Source organism: Coregonus lavaretus, assembly GCF_964263955.1.
Source record: "Coregonus lavaretus genome assembly, contig: HAP1_SCAFFOLD_371, whole genome shotgun sequence".
NCBI classification, from domain to species: Eukaryota; Metazoa; Chordata; class Actinopteri; order Salmoniformes; family Salmonidae; genus Coregonus; species Coregonus lavaretus.
Genome location: NW_028156084.1, coordinates 166,099 through 185,405, shown reverse-complemented (window position 1 = coordinate 185,405; position 19,307 = coordinate 166,099). Strand labels below are relative to the sequence as shown.

At 47.8% G+C, this 19,307-nt stretch overlaps 1 protein-coding gene across 1 annotated transcript in view; it reads right to left on the bottom strand.

The window, feature by feature from the left end:
- The window catches only part of LOC311126864 (piezo-type mechanosensitive ion channel component 2-like), a gene marked incomplete at both ends in the record, with an annotated part of 197,156 nt that overhangs the window by 15,367 nt on the left and 162,482 nt on the right, over positions 1 to 19,307 (bottom strand). The window contains 6 exons of the mRNA XM_084200840.1: positions 6,871 to 7,069; positions 7,589 to 7,668; positions 7,827 to 7,943; positions 15,180 to 15,349; positions 15,486 to 15,581; positions 16,203 to 16,391. Of these exons, the coding sequence (XP_084056966.1) occupies positions 6,871 to 7,069; positions 7,589 to 7,668; positions 7,827 to 7,943; positions 15,180 to 15,349; positions 15,486 to 15,581; positions 16,203 to 16,391 (851 nt within the window). The remainder of the gene's footprint in view (positions 1 to 6,870; positions 7,070 to 7,588; positions 7,669 to 7,826; positions 7,944 to 15,179; positions 15,350 to 15,485; positions 15,582 to 16,202; positions 16,392 to 19,307) is intronic.

The window sequence follows — 19,307 nt, the reverse complement described above, 5'->3', positions numbered from 1 at the left end:
CTGACAGCTAGCTGATAGGGAGGGCACTGACAGCTAGCTGATAGGGAGGGCACTGACAGCTAGCTGATAGGGAGGATACTGACACTGACAGCTAGCTGATAGGGAGGATACTGACACTGACAGCTAGCTGATAGGGAGGACACTGACACTGACAGCTAGCTGATAGGGAGGATACTGACAGCTAACTGATAGGGAGGATACTGACAGCTAGCTGATAGGGAGGATACTGACACTGACAGCTATCTGATAGGGAGGACACTGACACTGACAGCTAGCTGATAGGGAGGATACTGACAGCTAGCTGATAGGGAGGATACTGACAGCTAGCTGATAGGGAGGATACTGACACTGACAGCTAGCTGATAGGGAGGATACTAACACTGACAGCTAGCTGATAGGGAGGGCACTGACAGCTAGCTGATAGGGAGGGCACTGACAGCTAGCTGATAGGGAGGATACTGACACTGACAGCTAGCTGATAGGGAGGATACTGACACTGACAGCTAGCTGATAGGGAGGACACTGACACTGACAGCTAGCTGATAGGGAGGATACTGACAGCTAGCTGATAGGGAGGATACTGACAGCTAGCTGATAGGGAGGATACTGACACTGACAGCTAGCTGATAGGGAGGATACTGACACTGACAGCTAGCTGATAGGGAGGACACTGACACTGACAGCTAGCTGATAGGGAGGATACTGACACTGACAGCTAGCTGATAGGGAGGACACTGACACTGACAGCTAGCTGATAGGGAGGACACTGACACTGACAGCTAGCTGATAGGGGGGACACTGACACTGACAGCTAGCTGATAGGGAGGATACTGACAGCTAGCTGATAGGGAGGACACTGACACTGACAGCTAGCTGATAGGGAGGATACTGACAGCTAGCTGATAGGGAGGATACTGACACTGACAGCTAGCTGATAGGGAGGATACTGACAGCTAGCTGATAGGGAGGATACTGACAGCTAGCTGATAGGGAGGATACTGACACTGACAGCTAGCTGATAGGGAGGACACTAACACTGACAGCTAGCTGATTTGGAGGATACTGACACTGACAGCTAGCTGATAGGGAGGATACTGACACTGACAGCTATCTGATAGGGAGGATACTGACACTGACAGCTAGCTGATAGGGAGGACACTGACACTGACAGCTAGCTGATAGGGAGGATACTGACAGCTAGCTGATAGGGAGGATACTGACAGCTAGCTGATAGGGAGGATACTGACACTGACAGCTAGCTGATAGGGAGGACACTAACACTGACAGCTAGCTGATTTGGAGGATACTGACACTGACAGCTAGCTGATAGGGAGGATACTGACACTGACAGCTAGCTGATAGGGAGGATACTGACAGCTAGCTGATAGGGAGGATACTGACACTGACAGCTAGCTGATTTGGAGGATACTGACACTGACAGCTAGCTGATAGGGAGGATACTGACCCTGACAGCTAGCTGATAGGGAGGACCCCCCCCCCCCCCCAAAAAAAAATTGTAAAGTGGTTATCCCACTGGCTATAGGGTGAATGCACCAATTTGTGAGTCGCTCTGGATAAGAGCGTCTGCTAAATGACGTAAATGTGCCCTTGAGCAAGGCACTTAACCCTAATTGCTCCTGTAAGTCGCTCTGGATAAGAGCGTCTGCTAAATGACTAAAATGTAAAATGTAAATGTAGGGAGGACACTGACACTGACAGCTAGCTGATAGGGAGGACACTGACACTGACAGCTAGCTGATAGGGAGGACACTGACACTGACAGCTAGCTGATAGGGAGGGCACTGACAGCTAGCTGATAGGGAGGACACTGATAGCTAGCTGATAGGGAGGGCACTGACACTGACAGCTAGCTGATAGGGAGGATACTGACACTGACAGCTAGCTTATAGGGAGGACACTGACACTGACAGCTAGCTGATAGGGAGGACACTGACACCTAGCTGATAGGGAGGACACTGACACTGACAGCTAGCTGATAGGGAGGATACTGACACTGACAGCTAGCTGATAGGGAGGATACTGACACTGACAGCTAGCTGATAGGGAGGATACTGACACTGAAAGCTAGCTGATAGGGAGGACACTGACACTGCCAGCTATCTGATAGGGAGGACACTGACACTGACAGCTAGCTGATAGGGAGGATACTGACAGCTAGCTGATAGGGAGGATACTGACAGCTAGCTGATAGGGAGGATACTGACACTGACAGCTAGCTGATAGGGAGGACACTGACAGCTAGCTGATAGGGAGGGCACTGACAGCTAGCTGATAGGGAGGATACTGACACTGACAGCTAGCTGATAGGGAGGATACTGACACTGACAGCTAGCTGATAGGGAGGACACTGACACTGACAGCTAGCTGATAGGGAGGATACTGACAGCTAACTGATAGGGAGGATACTGACAGCTAGCTGATAGGGAGGATACTGACACTGACAGCTATCTGATAGGGAGGACACTGACACTGACAGCTAGCTGATAGGGAGGATACTGACAGCTAGCTGATAGGGAGGATACTGACAGCTAGCTGATAGGGAGGATACTGACACTGACAGCTAGCTGATAGGGAGGATACTAACACTGACAGCTAGCTGATAGGGAGGGCACTGACAGCTAGCTGATAGGGAGGGCACTGACAGCTAGCTGATAGGGAGGATACTGACACTGACAGCTAGCTGATAGGGAGGATACTGACACTGACAGCTAGCTGATAGGGAGGACACTGACACTGACAGCTAGCTGATAGGGAGGATACTGACAGCTAGCTGATAGGGAGCATACTGACAGCTAGCTGATAGGGAGGATACTGACACTGACAGCTAGCTGATAGGGAGGATACTGACACTGACAGCTAGCTGATAGGGAGGACACTGACACTGACAGCTAGCTGATAGGGAGGATACTGACACTGACAGCTAGCTGATAGGGAGGACACTGACACTGACAGCTAGCTGATAGGGAGGACACTGACACTGACAGCTAGCTGATAGGGGGGACACTGACACTGACAGCTAGCTGATAGGGAGGATACTGACAGCTAGCTGATAGGGAGGACACTGACACTGACAGCTAGCTGATAGGGAGGATACTGACAGCTAGCTGATAGGGAGGATACTGACACTGACAGCTAGCTGATAGGGAGGACACTGACACTGACAGCTAGCTGATAGGGAGGATACTGACACTGACAGCTAGCTGATTGGGAGGATACTGACACTGACAGCTAGCTGATAGGGAGGATACTGACACTAACAGCTAGCTGATAGGGGGGACACTGACACTGACAGCTAGCTGATAGGGGGGACACTGACACTGACAGCTAGCTGATAGGGAGGACACTGACACTGACAGCTAGCTGATAGGGAGGATACTGACACTGACAGCTAGCTGATCGGGAGGTTACTGACAGCTAGCTGATAGGGAGGACACTGACACTGACAGCTAGCTGATAGGGAGGATACTGACAGCTAGCTGATAGGGAGGATACTGACAGCTAGCTGATAGGGAGGATACTGACACTGACAGCTAGCTGATAGGGAGGATACTGACACTGACAGCTAGCTGATAGGGAGGACACTGACACTGACAGCTAGCTGATAGGGAGGATACTGACACTGACAGCTAGCTGATAGGGAGGACACTGACACTGACAGCTAGCTGATAGGGAGGACACTGACACTGACAGCTAGCTGATAGGGGGGACACTGACAGCTAGCTGATAGGGAGGATACTGACAGCTAGCTGATAGGGAGGACACTGACACTGACAGCTAGCTGATAGGGAGGAGACTGACAGCTAGCTGATAGGGAGGATACTGACACTGACAGCTAGCTGATAGGGAGGACACTGACACTGACAGCTAGCTGATAGGGAGGATACTGACACTGACAGCTAGCTGATTGGGAGGACACTGACACTGACAGCTAGCTGATTGGGAGGACACTGACACTGACAGCTAGCTGATAGGGAGGATACTGACACTGACAGCTAGCTGATAGGGGGGACACTGACACTGACAGCTAGCTGATAGGGAGGACACTGACACTGACAGCTAGCTGATAGGGAGGATACTGACACTGACAGCTAGCTGATCGGGAGGATACTGACAGCTAGCTGATAGGGAGGACACTGACACTGACAGCTAGCTGATAGGGAGGATACTGACAGCTAGCTGATAGGGAGGATACTGACACTGACAGCTAGCTGATAGGGAGGATACTGACACTGACAGCTAGCTGATAGGGAGGACACTGACACTGACAGCTAGCTGATAGGGGGGACACTGACACTGACAGCTAGCTGATAGGGAGGATACTGACAGCTAGCTGATAGGGAGGACACTGACACTGACAGCTAGCTGATAGGGAGGATACTGACAGCTAGCTGATAGGGAGGATACTGACAATGACAGCTAGCTGATAGGGAGGACACTGACACTGACAGCTAGCTGATAGGGAGGATACTGACACTGACAGCTAGCTGATTGGGAGGACACTGACACTGACAGCTAGCTGATAGGGAGGATACTGACACTGACAGCTAGCTGATAGGGGGGACACTGACACTGACAGCTAGCTGATAGGGGGGACACTGACACTGACAGCTAGCTGATAGGGAGGACACTGACACTGACAGCTAGCTGATAGGGAGGATACTGACACTGACAGCTAGCTGATAGGGAGGATACTGACAGCTAGCTGATAGGGAGGACACTGACAGCTAGCTGATAGGGAGGATACTGACAGCTAGCTGATAGGGAGGATACTGACACTGACAGCTAGCTGATAGGGAGGACACTGACACTGACCGCTAGCTGATAGAGGGGACACTGAAGTTTGTCGACATAGCCTGTGGCGGGTCTGTCTGGCAGCTGATCTCTCTTGTGCTAGAAACCTGTAAATGTACATTGTAACCTAGAGTAGCCAGGACAAGCCCATTGTCAAGATTTCACTAATATCATCAAAATCAATAAAATCATAGCATGTTTTGGGGCTCATTCGTGAATTTGTATCTGTTAAATTAGAATCCTGTTGAAAAAGAATGTTAAAGTGCAACATTGTATCAAATCATCACCTTGTCAGGCTGAAGCTGTCCTCACTAGTTAACTTGCAACATTTTATCAACGGGCCCTCAGAGTTTTTCTGCAGCAGTGAGCTCGGGAAAGACAGCTGTTTTTTTTAATGACGTTTCCACTGGATCTATGGGATCATCAGATCATTATATTTTGTTCTTTCACACCGAGGCTTGGTGATTATCGAGCCCAGGAGTGTTGTTAAGATTTTTCAAATACTGTGGAACTATCATTCGCAATGGATGTTAATAAACAGACTTCGTTGACTTGTGTGAGGTGAAGAAAAAAAATGACTGAGCAGCTCAGCTTATTAATGGTGTATGTGGTGAGTTAAGACAATCGGAAATCAGACATTGCCAAATGGGCACTTTCCTACATATGCATGCATTCTGGAGAGAGACGCACCAAATCTAAGCCACACCCCTCCCCTTCTTCTTGTCTCAACATTCTAAATTATACTCAAGACATTATCTTCACACATATTTTAGACGCTTTTTACTGAATAAGCTGGACCTATTGCCACGAGTACTACCCACAGGCTTCCCAAATAAGCATAGGCCTACATACTTGTGATTTGAAACAATCCACACCAACAAAAAATAAATAATCAACAAGCTAATGATCCTCTGTGGCCAAGTCATGCTACCTGGTGAAGTATTTTGAATGATTTTATTTAGACAAGAGTAATTATATAATTTTGGCGAAACATCAATTTACTTTAGGGCAAGCCAGCATCCTAACAGGGCACTGTGCACCTGCCAACTTTCCTTTCCAATTTGCAAGAGGCTGAAACCAGAGATCTGTGTATAATGAAGAGATGCTCATGTCTCCACTCTAACAATGGGAGTCTTTGTCCAAAAGGCGGGAAGGCGGCCGACAAGCTTAGGTCTGCATATTATTCCCATAGAAACACATTGGGCTTATTCTGGACAGATTCTGGTGAGAGTGAGCCCTCTCGCTTCGCCTCTTCCTCTCTGCTGAAACTATATCACCGGAGAAAGCATCCGAGCGAAACGCCCCTTTATATGTAGCCCATGTATTTGACGCTGTCTGGACAGAAATAGCATGACATGTCATCCTCTTTTGGTCCAGACAGCATCAGATACATGGGCTACACATACAGAGACAGAGGGGGCGCTGTTTCGCTCACTTGGATGCTTTAACTGAGATTGATGCGTCTTTCTGTCAGCGCGCGTCTCCGTCAAATAAATGATCAATATTTCAGTATTGTATTTGGACGGGCAAGGAGGCCGCCGAAGGCCCGCCCATAACCATGGCGACATGAACCTTTTGCGCTCTTCTAAAAGACAAAACCTAAATGAACTTTGGTATACTGCATATATTATCTATTATGTATATATCTGTCGATAGATGACAACCTGTCGTAGCCATTTAGCAACTTACATTATTTTTGGTAGATGGCCAATGCGGAAAGGGGAAACAACACTGACTGGATAATTTCTACGAATCACCACCTCACATCAGTTTCTAAATAGCGACAGAGGTTGGCTTTCATTTGAATGATAGCTTAAAGGGTAGGTAGGAATAATGAGTTTTTACTCATTCCTCCTTATTTTATTATTTTTATTATTCTATGGTACTCCGACCATATCTGCTCTCATGACAATATCTTTAACAAAAGTGTTCAAACAGAAATGTTGGGCTGATGAGAAAGCGATGGCCAACACTGCCAGGGTAGAGATCTCACACGTGTGTTGGGTGTGATTTCATGTGATGCTATGCTAGATAGATGCTGATGCTATGTCTACTCACCCGTATCCAGCCAGGAAGCCCAGACTAGGAGGGCTGACCTGGTCGCTGAAGACATAGAGCTCCAGTCCAGCGTCGTACAGGTGCTTGGGGCTACGAACGTTGAGCCTTCCCGGAATCGTCTGGTTCACGATCCACCACTCCTGGACCTCCGCTGAGTCGTTCTGGGAACGCTCCAACGCCAAAGTGATGTATACTTTCTCTGGAGAAATAGAATAGAATGGGATATAATAAAATATTGTGTTTTTAATGTTCATAAACACCTCTACAAGAGAAGGAGCAGAATAAGAACAACTTTATTGTCCAATGTGACAATTGACAATGTGGAAAGGTGCCTTTTGGCTTCAAAATAACATGATGGACAACAAACACAGTGAGGGCTCGATTCTATAGCGCGATTGAAATTTAAAGGTAATTTCCGATTGAGCGTTTACCGAGAACGCAGACTCCACAAAACGCGGGAACATTGCCTTTAAATTCCAATCACGCTATAGTGCAGAACTTCTGCGATACGGATCGATTCGAGCCCTTACACAATAACACTATTGACAAAAAAAAAGCAATTCACACGATAAGACAAGATGACTGACAACTAACAACGTTACAACATCACGATCATGAAAGTCAGATATAAAGATAGATTCATGTCTTGTTTTTAAATGTGTTTTATTGTATATTTGACTAGTGTAAAGTGTATTGAGGTGTTTAAACGCTTCTTTACCGGTACACAGCTGTTCTATGGGTTTGGCCTCAGAATCAGTAGGGGCTCGGATATACCGAGGGAACACATGTTTTATCACCCTGGCAACAGAGGAATACAACAGGCTGTTACTAACATCAGGGAAGGGAATACAGTCAATAATCATTCAGATTCTTTTTTTTTTTCTTTTTTTTATAAAAGTAGTTAGATAAAAAAAAAAGTTTTATTTGACAAATACATTAATTGAAAGTACACTCACACTCCATCTCTTCTGGTCCCATTGAGCAGTTGGATCAGCTCCAGTTTGGTCTTAACATCCAGATACATCACCTGCTTCCCCGTAGCAAACTCAGCCTTCGCTCCCAGAGTCTGGTTCCTGTTTCAGACAATACAGGACATCTTAAACCTTTGCCTGATCATTCGCTGCATACATAGTCTGACTTGGCCATAATTTGTATTTATTATGGATTCCCATTAGTTCCTGCCAACCTGCTACTCTTCCTGGGGTTTATTAAGGATCCCCATTAGTTCCTGCCAAGGCAGCGGCTACTCTTCCTGGGGTTTATTAAGGATCCCCATTAGTTCCTGCCAAGGCAGCGGCTACTCTTCCTGGGGTTTATTAAGGATCCCCATTAGTTCCTGCCAAGGCAGCGGCTACTCTTCCTGGGGTTTATTATGGATCCCCATTAGTTCCTGCCAAGGCAGCAGCTACTCTTCCTGGGGTTTATTATGGATCCCCATTAGTTCCTGCCAAGGCAGCAGCTACTCTTCCTGGGGTCCAGCAAAAAAAATAAAAACATTAAGCCATTTACATCACAGAAAAACAAAAAAATCTAAACAGAATATCATATAACATATCTACAATACAAAATGTACAATACCACCATACAACAATACAATGTACGTGAGAATACGTGTGTGTAGAATACGTGTGTGTAGAATACGTGTGTGTAGAATACGTGTGTGTCTCGCCACAGTCTGCATTGTTCCATAAATTGTAGTGTCAATACCTCTACTTTGAGCCAGAAGAGATTGACATGCATTGATGTTAGTTCTCCGTATACATTTAAGGGCCGGCCGTGCTGCTCTGGGCCAACTGTAATTTGCGTATGTCCCTCTTTGTGGCACCTGACCATATGACTGGGCAGTAGTCCAGGTGCGACAAAACTAGGGCCTGTAGGACTTGTTTTGTTTATAGCGATGTCAAGAAAGCAGAGCAGCGCTTTATTGCAGACCAATCTTTCCCCATCTTAACTACCGTTGCATCAATATGCTTTGACCATGACAGTTTACAATCCACGGTTACACCAAGCTGTTTAATATTCTCAATTTCCACATTATTCATTACAAGATTTAGTTTTTATATTTTTATATATTTTTTTTACCTTTATTTAACTAGGCAAGTCAGTTAAAAACAAATTCATATTTACAATGACGGCCTACACCGGCCAAACCCGGACGACGCTGGGCCAGTTGTGCGCCGCCCTATGGGACTCCCAATCACGGCCAGTTGTGATACAGCCTGGAATCGAACCAGGGGGTCTGTAGTGACGCCTCAAGCACTGAGATGCAGTGCCTTAGACCGCTGCGCCACTCGGGAGTTGAGGGTTAGGGTTAGGGTTAGGGTTTAGTGAATGGTTTGTCCTAAATACAATGCTTTTATTTGTAAAAAAAAATATTTAGTAGTAGCTTATTACTGGCCACCCATTCTGAAACTAACTGCAGCTCTTTGTTAAGTGTTGCTGACGTTTATAATGTTGAGTCATCAGCATACATAGACACACACGCTTTACTCAGTGAGAGTGGCATGTCATTAGTAAAGATTGAAAAAAGTAAGGGGCCTAGACAAATGTCTTTCAGTCAATCATTATCAGTCAGTTCCCTATTAGCATGTTAATTTGTATCCTGTGAAATCGCATTGTATCTGTCAGACCCAGGTAGCTTGTTATTGTTATTATTATTATTATTATTATTATTGATAGACAACAATCATTGTTTCACCTCTTCCACACTCACTTTATGGAATAAAAAATTACAATGCTTGTCTTTCATCTTTTGGTCTTTATGTAATGCATCTTTATTTCAAAGTACAGTTTCTTCTTATTTTTGTTTAGTCACATGATTTCTCAATTTACGTTTGACAATCAGACTTTGCCTTATTTGCCTTGTCCTTCTCAACCATACAATTGTTCAATTCTTCATCAATCCACTGGGATTTAACAGTTTTTACAGTCATATTTTCTTAATGGGTGCATTGCTTATTAGTAACTGGAATAAGCTATTTCATAAATGTGTCAAGTGCAGCGTCCGGTTGCTCCTCATTTCAGCAAATATTCTTTACATCCTAAACACAGGAATCACTCCAAAACATCTCGTATGACCTCTTATACCAGCCTTTGGAACTTTGGTTTTTGGCTACTATATAATGATCACTACATCCGATGGATGTGGATACTGCTTTAGAACAGATTTCTGCAGCATTAGTAAAGAGGTGATCAATACAGGTGGATAATTTCCTTCCTGTGCTATTTGTAAATACTCTTAGTAGGTTGACTGATAACCTGAACCAGGTTGCAGGCACTGGTTACAGTTTTAAGCTTTCTTTTGAGTGGGCAGCCTGATGAAAGCCAGTCAATATTTAGGTCACCCAGAAAATATACCTCTCTGTTGACATCACAGACATTACCAAGGATTTCACACATATTATCCAGATACTGACTGTTAGCACTTGGTGGTCTACAGCAGCATCCCACAATAATAGGCTTTAGGTGAGGCAGGTGAACCTGTAGCCATATTGCTTCAACAGCATTTGACATGAGATCCTCTCTCAGCTATAAAGGAATATGACTCTGAATATAAACAGCAACACCTCCCCATTGGCATTCCTGTCTCTTCTGTAGATGTTATAGCCATATATTGCTATCACTGTATCATCAAAGGAATAAAGGGAACACTTAAACAACACAATGTAACTCCAAGTCAATCACACTTCTGTGAAAGCAAACTGTCCACTTAGGAAGCAACACTGATTGACAATACATTTCACATGCTGTTGTGCAAATGGAATAGACAACAGGTGGAAATTATAGGCAATTAGCAAGACACCCCCAATAGAGGACTGGTTTTGCAGGTGGTGACCACAGACCACTTCTCAGTTCCTATGCTTCCTGGCTGATGTTTTGGTCACTTTTGAATGCTGGCGGTGCTTTCACTCTAGTGGTAGCATGAGACGGAGTCTACAACCCACACAAGTGGCTCAAGTAGTGCAGCTCATCCAGGATGGCACATCAATGCGAGCTGTGGCAAGAAGGTTTGCTGTGTCTGTCAGCGTAGTATCCAGAGCATGGAGGCGCTACCAGGAGACAGGCCAGTACATCAGGAGACGTGGAGGAGGCCGTAGGAGGGCAACAACCCAGCAGCAGGACTGCTACCTCCGCCTTTGTGCAAGGAGGAGCACTGCCAGAGCCCTGCAAAATGACCACCAGCAGGCCACAAATGTGCATGTGTCTGCTCAAACGGTCAGAAACAGACTCCATGAGGGTGGTATGAGGGCCCGACGTCCACAGGTGGTCGCCAGAGGTAGCCTGACTGCCATTAGGTACCGAGATGAGATCCTCAGACCCCTTGTGAGACCATATGCTGGTGCGGTTGGCCCTGGGTTCCTCCTAATGCAAGACAATGCTAGACCTCATGTGGCTGGAGTGTGTCAGCAGTTCCTGCAAGAGGAAGGCATTGATGCTATGGACCGCCCGTTCCCCAGACCTGAATCCAATTGAGCACATCTGGGACGTCATGTCTCGCTCCATCCACCAACGCCACGTTGCACCACAGACTGTCCAGGAGTTGGCGGATGCTTTAGTCCAGGTCTGGGAGGAGATCCCTCAGGAGACCATCCGCCACCTTATCAGGAGCATGCCCAGGTGTTGTAGGGAGGTCATACAGGCACGTGGAGGCCACACACACTACTGAGCCTCATTTTGACTTGTTTTAAGGACATTACATCAAAGTTGGATCAGCCCTGCCAGTGTGGTTTTCCACTTTAATTTTGAGGGTGACTCCAAATCCAGACCTCCATGGGTTGATCAATTTGATTTCCATTGATAATTTTTGTGTGATTTTGTTGTCAGCACATTAAACTATGTAAAGAAAAAAGTATTTAATAAGATTATTTCATTCATTCAGATCTAGGATGTGTTATTTTAGTGTTCCCTTTATCTTTTTTGAGCAGTGTATATGAATGCTTTCTGTTTCTAGCAAGTTCTAGATTTCTTGAACCTTGTTTCTTAGGTTACAATATGTTAATGTGTGCTATTTTTATTCATCTATTTTTTTCTGGGTTGCATGATTGTTTTTATTGCTTTACTGGGTGGCTTATCAGAGGTAGACATGACAGTGATATTTATATTTCAGCTGATAGGGCCAGGTGACCTCCCCACAGCGGTCTTCCTACTAGGTTCATAGTCACATGATTACCGAGGCATTCAGAGGAACATAAATTAGGTAACTTACATTATGACTGACAACGCCACTGGGAAAATGTACATTCTCAGCAGCTCGGCGACACAGTGGTAGGGATTATCTGAGCAGGGCTCGATAAGGCTTGTCGCTGATGAGTCATGAATACGAGGAAAGTCGTTTGTGGTGAAAACAAAGTCATCAGCGATTGGATCGTGTCTAACCAATCAGAGTATCAAAGTATCAAAGCCAATTACGTACTTCAAAAAACACCGTTACAGCCACGTGTGTTCAGGCTCTGGCCCAACTAGGGCTGTTATTGGGGACCGTATTACTGCCACATCAGCGGTCACCAGGGATGACGGCAGTCAAATTCCAGATGACCATTTAGTCACGGTAACTAGGCTTCTCCAAGCTCTGATGCTGCTGATGGTCATTAGTAGCCTACCAAACTTGCTAACTGCCTGGTACTCAGCACTCTATTGTCCCTCTAATCACTCTGACATCAATGCAAATGTAAATCGAAAATCTAATCAAACACTTCATGAGAGCCCATGAGCTCATGTTGCGCAACATTTCAACAGGCTATGCAATTGCGTGAGAAAACAGAGTGATGGCCTCTACTAAAAAGAGGAGGATCCCATCAGCTTTCTATAGGCTAGGCCTACTATATTTATTTCTCAACTTTTCTAATATTAAGTACATTGCTTCTCTTTACAACAGGAGTATAGCCTACAGTACATGGCTGGCATGAAAATAAACCACGGTGTCACGACTTCCGCCGAGGCTGATTCCCCTCCTTGTTCGGGCAGGCTTCGGTGTTTTCGTCGTCACTGGCTTACTAACCACTGCCGCCCTAATTATCATCACATTTGTCTTGTCTTGTCAATCACACACACCTGGTTCTAATGCCCTCATTAGTCCGTGTATAAGTGTTCCCTCTGCCCCCCTTGTCCTTGTGGGTGATTGTTTATTGTAAGAGTAGTGTAGCTCGGTGGAGATACTCGTACCATTTTGTTGCCAGGGTAGATATTTCCCCTGTGCCTGTGTATTGTATGGAGATACCGTTACAGTGTATTGCCAGGGTAGATATTTCCCCTGTGCCTGTGTATTGTATGGAGATACCGTTACAGTGTATTGCCAGGGTAGATATTTCCACTGTGCCTGTGTATTGTATGGAGATACCGTTACAGTGTATTGCCAGGGTAGATATTTCCCCTGTGCCTGTGTATTGTATGGAGATACCGTTACAGTGTATTGCCAGGGTAGATATTTCCACTGTGCCTGTGTATTGTATGGAGATACCGTTACAGTGTATTGCCAGGGTAGATATTTCCCCTGTGCCTGTGTATTGTATGGAGATACCGTTACAGTGTATTGCCAGGGATGATATTTTTCACTGTGCCTGTGTATTGTATGGAGATACCGTTACAGTGTATTGCCAGGGATGATGTTTTTCACTGTGCCTGTTTCGTTTGTCGCTATTCCAGCGTATTATGTGTAACGAAGGAATAAACTCTGTGTTGGGTGATTACCCTCCTGCGCCTGACTCCTTCCATCACACTCACCACACACGGGGGAAAAGCGTCCTCCATTCGCTATTTAAGTGCATAGATTACATGTATTTTTTCCCCTGCCCCTGTTTCGAGACAGGTGCATGATAATGGTCCATTCTAAATCAAATTTCACACATATTATTCAGTATAATGTAAAGACAAGATTAAATCAAGAATAGTATGATGGGTGACAATATTAGCCTATCACTTGTGAATGATGCCCAGCTTAAGGCAAGAAACAGCACATTTCTTTTTCTTGTGACTTTTTCTAATCATAGTCGCACACCTCATGTAGCCTAGCCCATAGGCCTATATGTTTTGATAAGGTTTGTATCACAACTAAAGTGATCAAATAACTTCTTAAAATGAAGCACATTAATCCGCTTTACAAAGGGGTGTAGAGCCTAACTGGCATACATAAGCAGCGCGTGAGTTTCAAGTTTGGGGAAGATAATTTACACCATAAAAATGCACCTTTATAATAAAAGCATGCATAATCGCATTTGCGGTCACTTTTGATAATGGTGTTTTCCTGGTGGAACTGTTCTTACCGCTGGACAGACCAAGCTACAGGGATGGGGAACTGTTCTTACCGCTGGACAGACCAAGCTACAGGGATGGGGAACTGTTCTTACCGCTGGACAGACCAAGCTACAGGGATGGGGAACTGTTCTTACCGCTGGAAAGACCAAGCTACAGGGATGGGGAACTGTTCTTACCGCTGGACAGACCAAGCTACAGGGATGGGGAACTGTTCTTACCGCTGGACAGACCAAGCTACAGGGATGGGGAACTGTTCTTACCGCTGGACAGACCAAGCTACAGGGATGGGGAACTGTTCTTACCGCTGGACAGACCAAGCTACAGGGATGGGGAACTGTTCTTACCGCTGGACAGACCAAGCTACAGGGATGGGGAACTGTTCTTACCGCTGGACAGACCAAGCTACAGGGATGGGGAACTGTTCTTACCGCTGGACAGACCAAGCTACAGGGATGGGGAACTGTTCTTACCGCTGGACAGACCAAGCTACAGGGATGGGGAACTGTTCTTACCGCTGGACAGACCAAGCTACAGGGATGGGGAACTGTTCTTACCGCTGGACAGACCAAGCTACAGGGATGGGGAACTGTTCTTACCGCTGGACAGACCAAGCTACAGGGATGGGGAACTGTTCTTACCGCTGGACAGACCAAGCTACAGGGATGGGGAACTGTTCTTACCGCTGGACAGACCAAGCTACAGGGATGGGGAACTGTTCTTACCGCTGGACAGACCAAGCTACAGGGATGGGGAACTGTTCTTACCGCTGGACAGACCAAGCTACAGGGATGGGGAACTGTTCTTACCGCTGGACAGACCAAGCTACAGGGATGGGGAACTGTTCTTACCGCTGGACAGACCAAGCTACAGGGATGGGGAACTGTTCTTACCGCTGGACAGACCAAGCTACAGGGATGGGGAACTGTTCTTACCGCTGGACAGACCAAGCTACAGGGATGGGGAACTGTTCTTCCCGCTGGACAGACCAAGCTACAGGGATGGGGAACTGTTCTTACCGCTGGACAGACCAAGCTACAGGGATGGGGAACTGTTCTTACCGCTGGACAGACCAAGCTACAGTGATGGGGAACTGTTCCTTGGAGTTGAGCATCTCCATGATGTTAGTTCTACTGGGAGGACTGATGGTCCACAGACTGTTAGAGCTGCCCTCCAACTCAGCTATGGTCAGGTCCTCTGGCATGTAGGACTCCAACCACTGCATCGCTTTCTGTAGAGAGGAGAGGAAAGGACGAGAACATCCGTTTACAATGGAGATTTGTCCTACGCTCGGCCACCAACCCAGTGAGACAACACACGGAGTAGTTGCATGAAAATACATCAAATCCTTGTAACCGTGTGCTTACAGGGTAGAGCTGGTATGACCTCATAAAGGTGCCATGGAAGTCACGGCTGGAGACTTCTTTGAGCTGGTTCTGCTGAGCACTCATGGTGAAGATGGGCTGGAAAACAAGGACTTAGTTAGAGGACTCATCTCTGATGTAAACCGTTAGAGGACTCGTCTCTGATGTAAACCGTTAGAGGACTCGTCTCTGATGTAAACCGTTAGAGGACTCATCTCTGATGTAAACCGTTTTAGCAGGTGGCTATAGATCACCAATACTAGCTTTACACTTTTTTTTTTTTTAAACACAAAATAATAAAGTAAATTGACTACTTCAAAATGGGGATAGCTTCAACGGCGCGTGCTGTCACAGACGCCATAATGGCACAGCTGCAAAGAGGAGTTCTCTAGCTATCTCTATGGGCTGGAAAACACAATGTAGGATGTGATCTACAGAACAGCATGTCACCAACAGGTTGGGTCAATTCCAATGGACCCATATCGCGCAACTAATGGATAGATGGATGGAAAGATGGATAGACTGGACTGTCTGTCTGTCTGTCTGTCTGTCTGTCTGTCTGTCTGTCTGTCTGTCTGTCTGACTGTCTGTCTGTCTGTCTGTCTGTCTGTCTGTCTGTCTGTCTGACTGACTGACTCACTCACTGACGGACCGAGGGACTGACGGATCAATCTCGATCCCGATCAACTGATGGACCTATCAGTAGTTCTGCTACAGTACCTGGAACCCTGCCAGGGTGATGGAGAAGGAGACGTCCAGTGGTTTGTTGACCACCCCCACCACAGACTTGACCAGAGACATGAAGAGTAGAGGGAACCAGATGATACAGATGAGAAGCATGACGATCATCCCTCCCATCCCATACTTCACCACCGGCTTCTTAGCTTGGCCCCGCGGCTGGGGGTACCTCTGGAGGGGAGAGGAGGACTATAGTTATGGGCTGGGGGTATCACTGGAGGGGAGAGGAGGGGGAGAGGAGGACTATAGTTATGGACTGGGGGTACCTCTGGAGGGGAGATGAGGACTATAGTTATGGGCTGGGGGTATCACTGGAGGGGAGAGGAGGGGGAGAGGAGGACTATAGTTATGGACTGGGGGTACCTCTGGAGGGGAGATGAGGACTATAGTTATGGGCTGAGGGTAAATCTGGAGAGGAGGGGGAGAGGAGGACTATAGTTACGGACTGAGGGTACCTCTGGAGGGGAGGGGAGGACTATAGTTATGGGCTGAGGGTACCTCTGGAGAGGAGGGGGAGAGGAGGACTATAGTTACGGGCTGAGAGTACCTCTGGAGGAAGGGGGAGAGGAGGACTATAGTTACGGGCTGAGGGTACCTCTGGAGGGGGAGAGGAGGACTATAGTTATGGGCTGAGGGTACCTCTGGAGGGGGAGAGGAGGACTATAGTTATGGGCTGAGGGTACCTCTGGAGAGGAGGGGGAGAGGAGGACTATAGTTACGGGCTGAGAGTACCTCTGGAGGAAGGGGGAGAGGAGGACTATAGTTACGGGCTGAGGGTACCTCTGGAGGGGACGGGAGAGGAGGACTATAGTTATGGGCTGAGGGTACCACTGGAGAGGGAGAGGAGGACTATAGTTACGGGCTGAGTGTACCTCTGGAGGGGAGAGGAGGACTATAGTTATGGGCTGAGGGTACCTCTGGAGGGGACGGGAGAGGAGGACTATAGTTATGGGCTGAGGGTACCACTGGAGAGGGAGAGGAGGACTATAGTTATGGGCTGAGGGTACCTCTGGAGGGGGAGAGGAGGACTATAGTTATGGGCTGAGGGTACCTCTGGAGGGGAGGGGAGAGGAGGACTATAGTTATGGGCTGAGGGTACCACTGGAGAGGGAGAGGAGGACTATAGTTATGGGCTGAGGGTACCTCTGGAGGGGGAGAGGAGGATATAGTTATGGGCTGAGGGTACCTCTGGAGGGGGAGAGGAGGACTATAGTTATGGGCTGAGGGTACCTCTGGAGAGGAGGGGGAGAGGAGGACTATAGTTACGGGCTGAGAGTACCTCTGGAGGAAGGGGGAGAGGAGGACTATAGTTACGGGCTGAGGGTACCTCTGGAGGGGGAGAGGAGGACTATAGTTATGGGCTGAGGGTACCTCTGGAGGGGGAGAGGAGGACTATAGTTATGGGCTGAGGGTACCTCTGGAGAGGAGGGGGAGAGGAGGACTATAGTTACGGGCTGAGAGTACCTCTGGAGGAAGGGGGAGAGGAGGACTATAGTTACGGGCTGAGGGTACCTCTGGAGGGGACGGGAGAGGAGGACTATAGTTATGGGCTGAGGGTACCACTGGAGAGGGAGAGGAGGACTATAGTTACGGGCTGAGTGTACCTCTGGAGGGGAGAGGAGGACTATAGTTATGGGCTGAGGGTACCTCTGGAGGGGACGGGAGAGGAGGACTATAGTTATGGGCTGAGGGTACCACTGGAGAGGGAGAGGAGGACTATAGTTATGGGCTGAGGGTACCTCTGGAGGGGGAGAGGAGGACTATAGTTATGGGCTGAGGGTACCTCTGGAGGGGAGGGGAGAGGAGGACTATAGTTATGAGGGTACCACTGGAGAGGGAGAGGAGGACTATAGTTATGGGCTGAGGGTACCTCTGGAGGGGGAGAGGAGGACTATAGTTATGGGCTGAGGGTACCTCTGGAGGGGGAGAGGAGGACTATAGTTATGGGCTGAGGGTACCTCTGGAGAGGAGGGGGAGAGGAGGACTATAGTTACGGGCTGAGAGTACCTCTGGAGGAAGGGGGAGAGGAGGACTATAGTTACGGGCTGAGGGTACCTCTGGAGGGGACGGGAGAGGAGGACTATAGTTATGGGCTGAGGGTACCACTGGAGAGGGAGAGGAGGACTATAGTTACGGGCTGAGTGTACCTCTGGAGGGGAGAGGAGGACTATAGTTATGGGCTGAGGGTACCTCTGGAGGGGACAGGAGAGGAGGACTATAGTTATGGGCTGAGGGTACCACTGGAGAGGGAGAGGAGGACTATAGTTATGGGCTGAGGGTACCACTGGAGGGGGAGAGGAGGACTATAGTTATGGGCTGAGGGTACCTCTGGAGGGGGAGAGGAGGACTATAGTTATGGACTGGGGCTATCACTGGAGGGGAGGGGAGAGGAGGACTATAGTTATGGTCTGAGGGTACTTCTGGAAGGGAAGGGGAGAGGAGGACTATAGTTATGGGCTGGGGGTACCACTGGAAGTGAGGGGGCGAGGATAACTATAGTTATGGGCTGGGGGTACCTCTGGAGGGGAGAGGAGGGGGTGAGGAGGACTATAGTTATGGGCTGAGGGTACCTCTGGAGGGGGAGAGGAGGACTATAGTTATGGACTGGGGGTATTACTGGAGGGGAGGATAGAGGAGGACTATAGTTATGGATTGGGGGTAACTCTGGAGGGGAGAGGAGAGGAGGACTATAGTTATGGGCTGGGGGTATCACTGGAGGGGAGGGGAGAGGAGGACTATAGTTATGGGCTGAGGGTATCACTGGAGGGGAGGGGAGAGGAGGACTATAGTTCTGGACTGGGGGTATCACTGGAGGGGAGAGGAGGACTATAGTTATGGACTGAGGGTACCTCTGGAGGGGAGGGGGAGAGGAGGACTATAGTTATGGGCTGAGGGTACCTCTGGAGGGGAGGGGAGAGGAGGACTATAGTTATGGGCTGGGGGTACCACTGGAGGGGAGGGGAGGGGAGAGGAGGACTATAGTTATGGGCTGAGGGTACCTCTGGAGGGGAGGGGGAGAGGAGGACTATAGTTATGGGCTGAGAGTAAATCTGGAGAGGAGGGGGAGAGGAGGACTATAGTTACGGG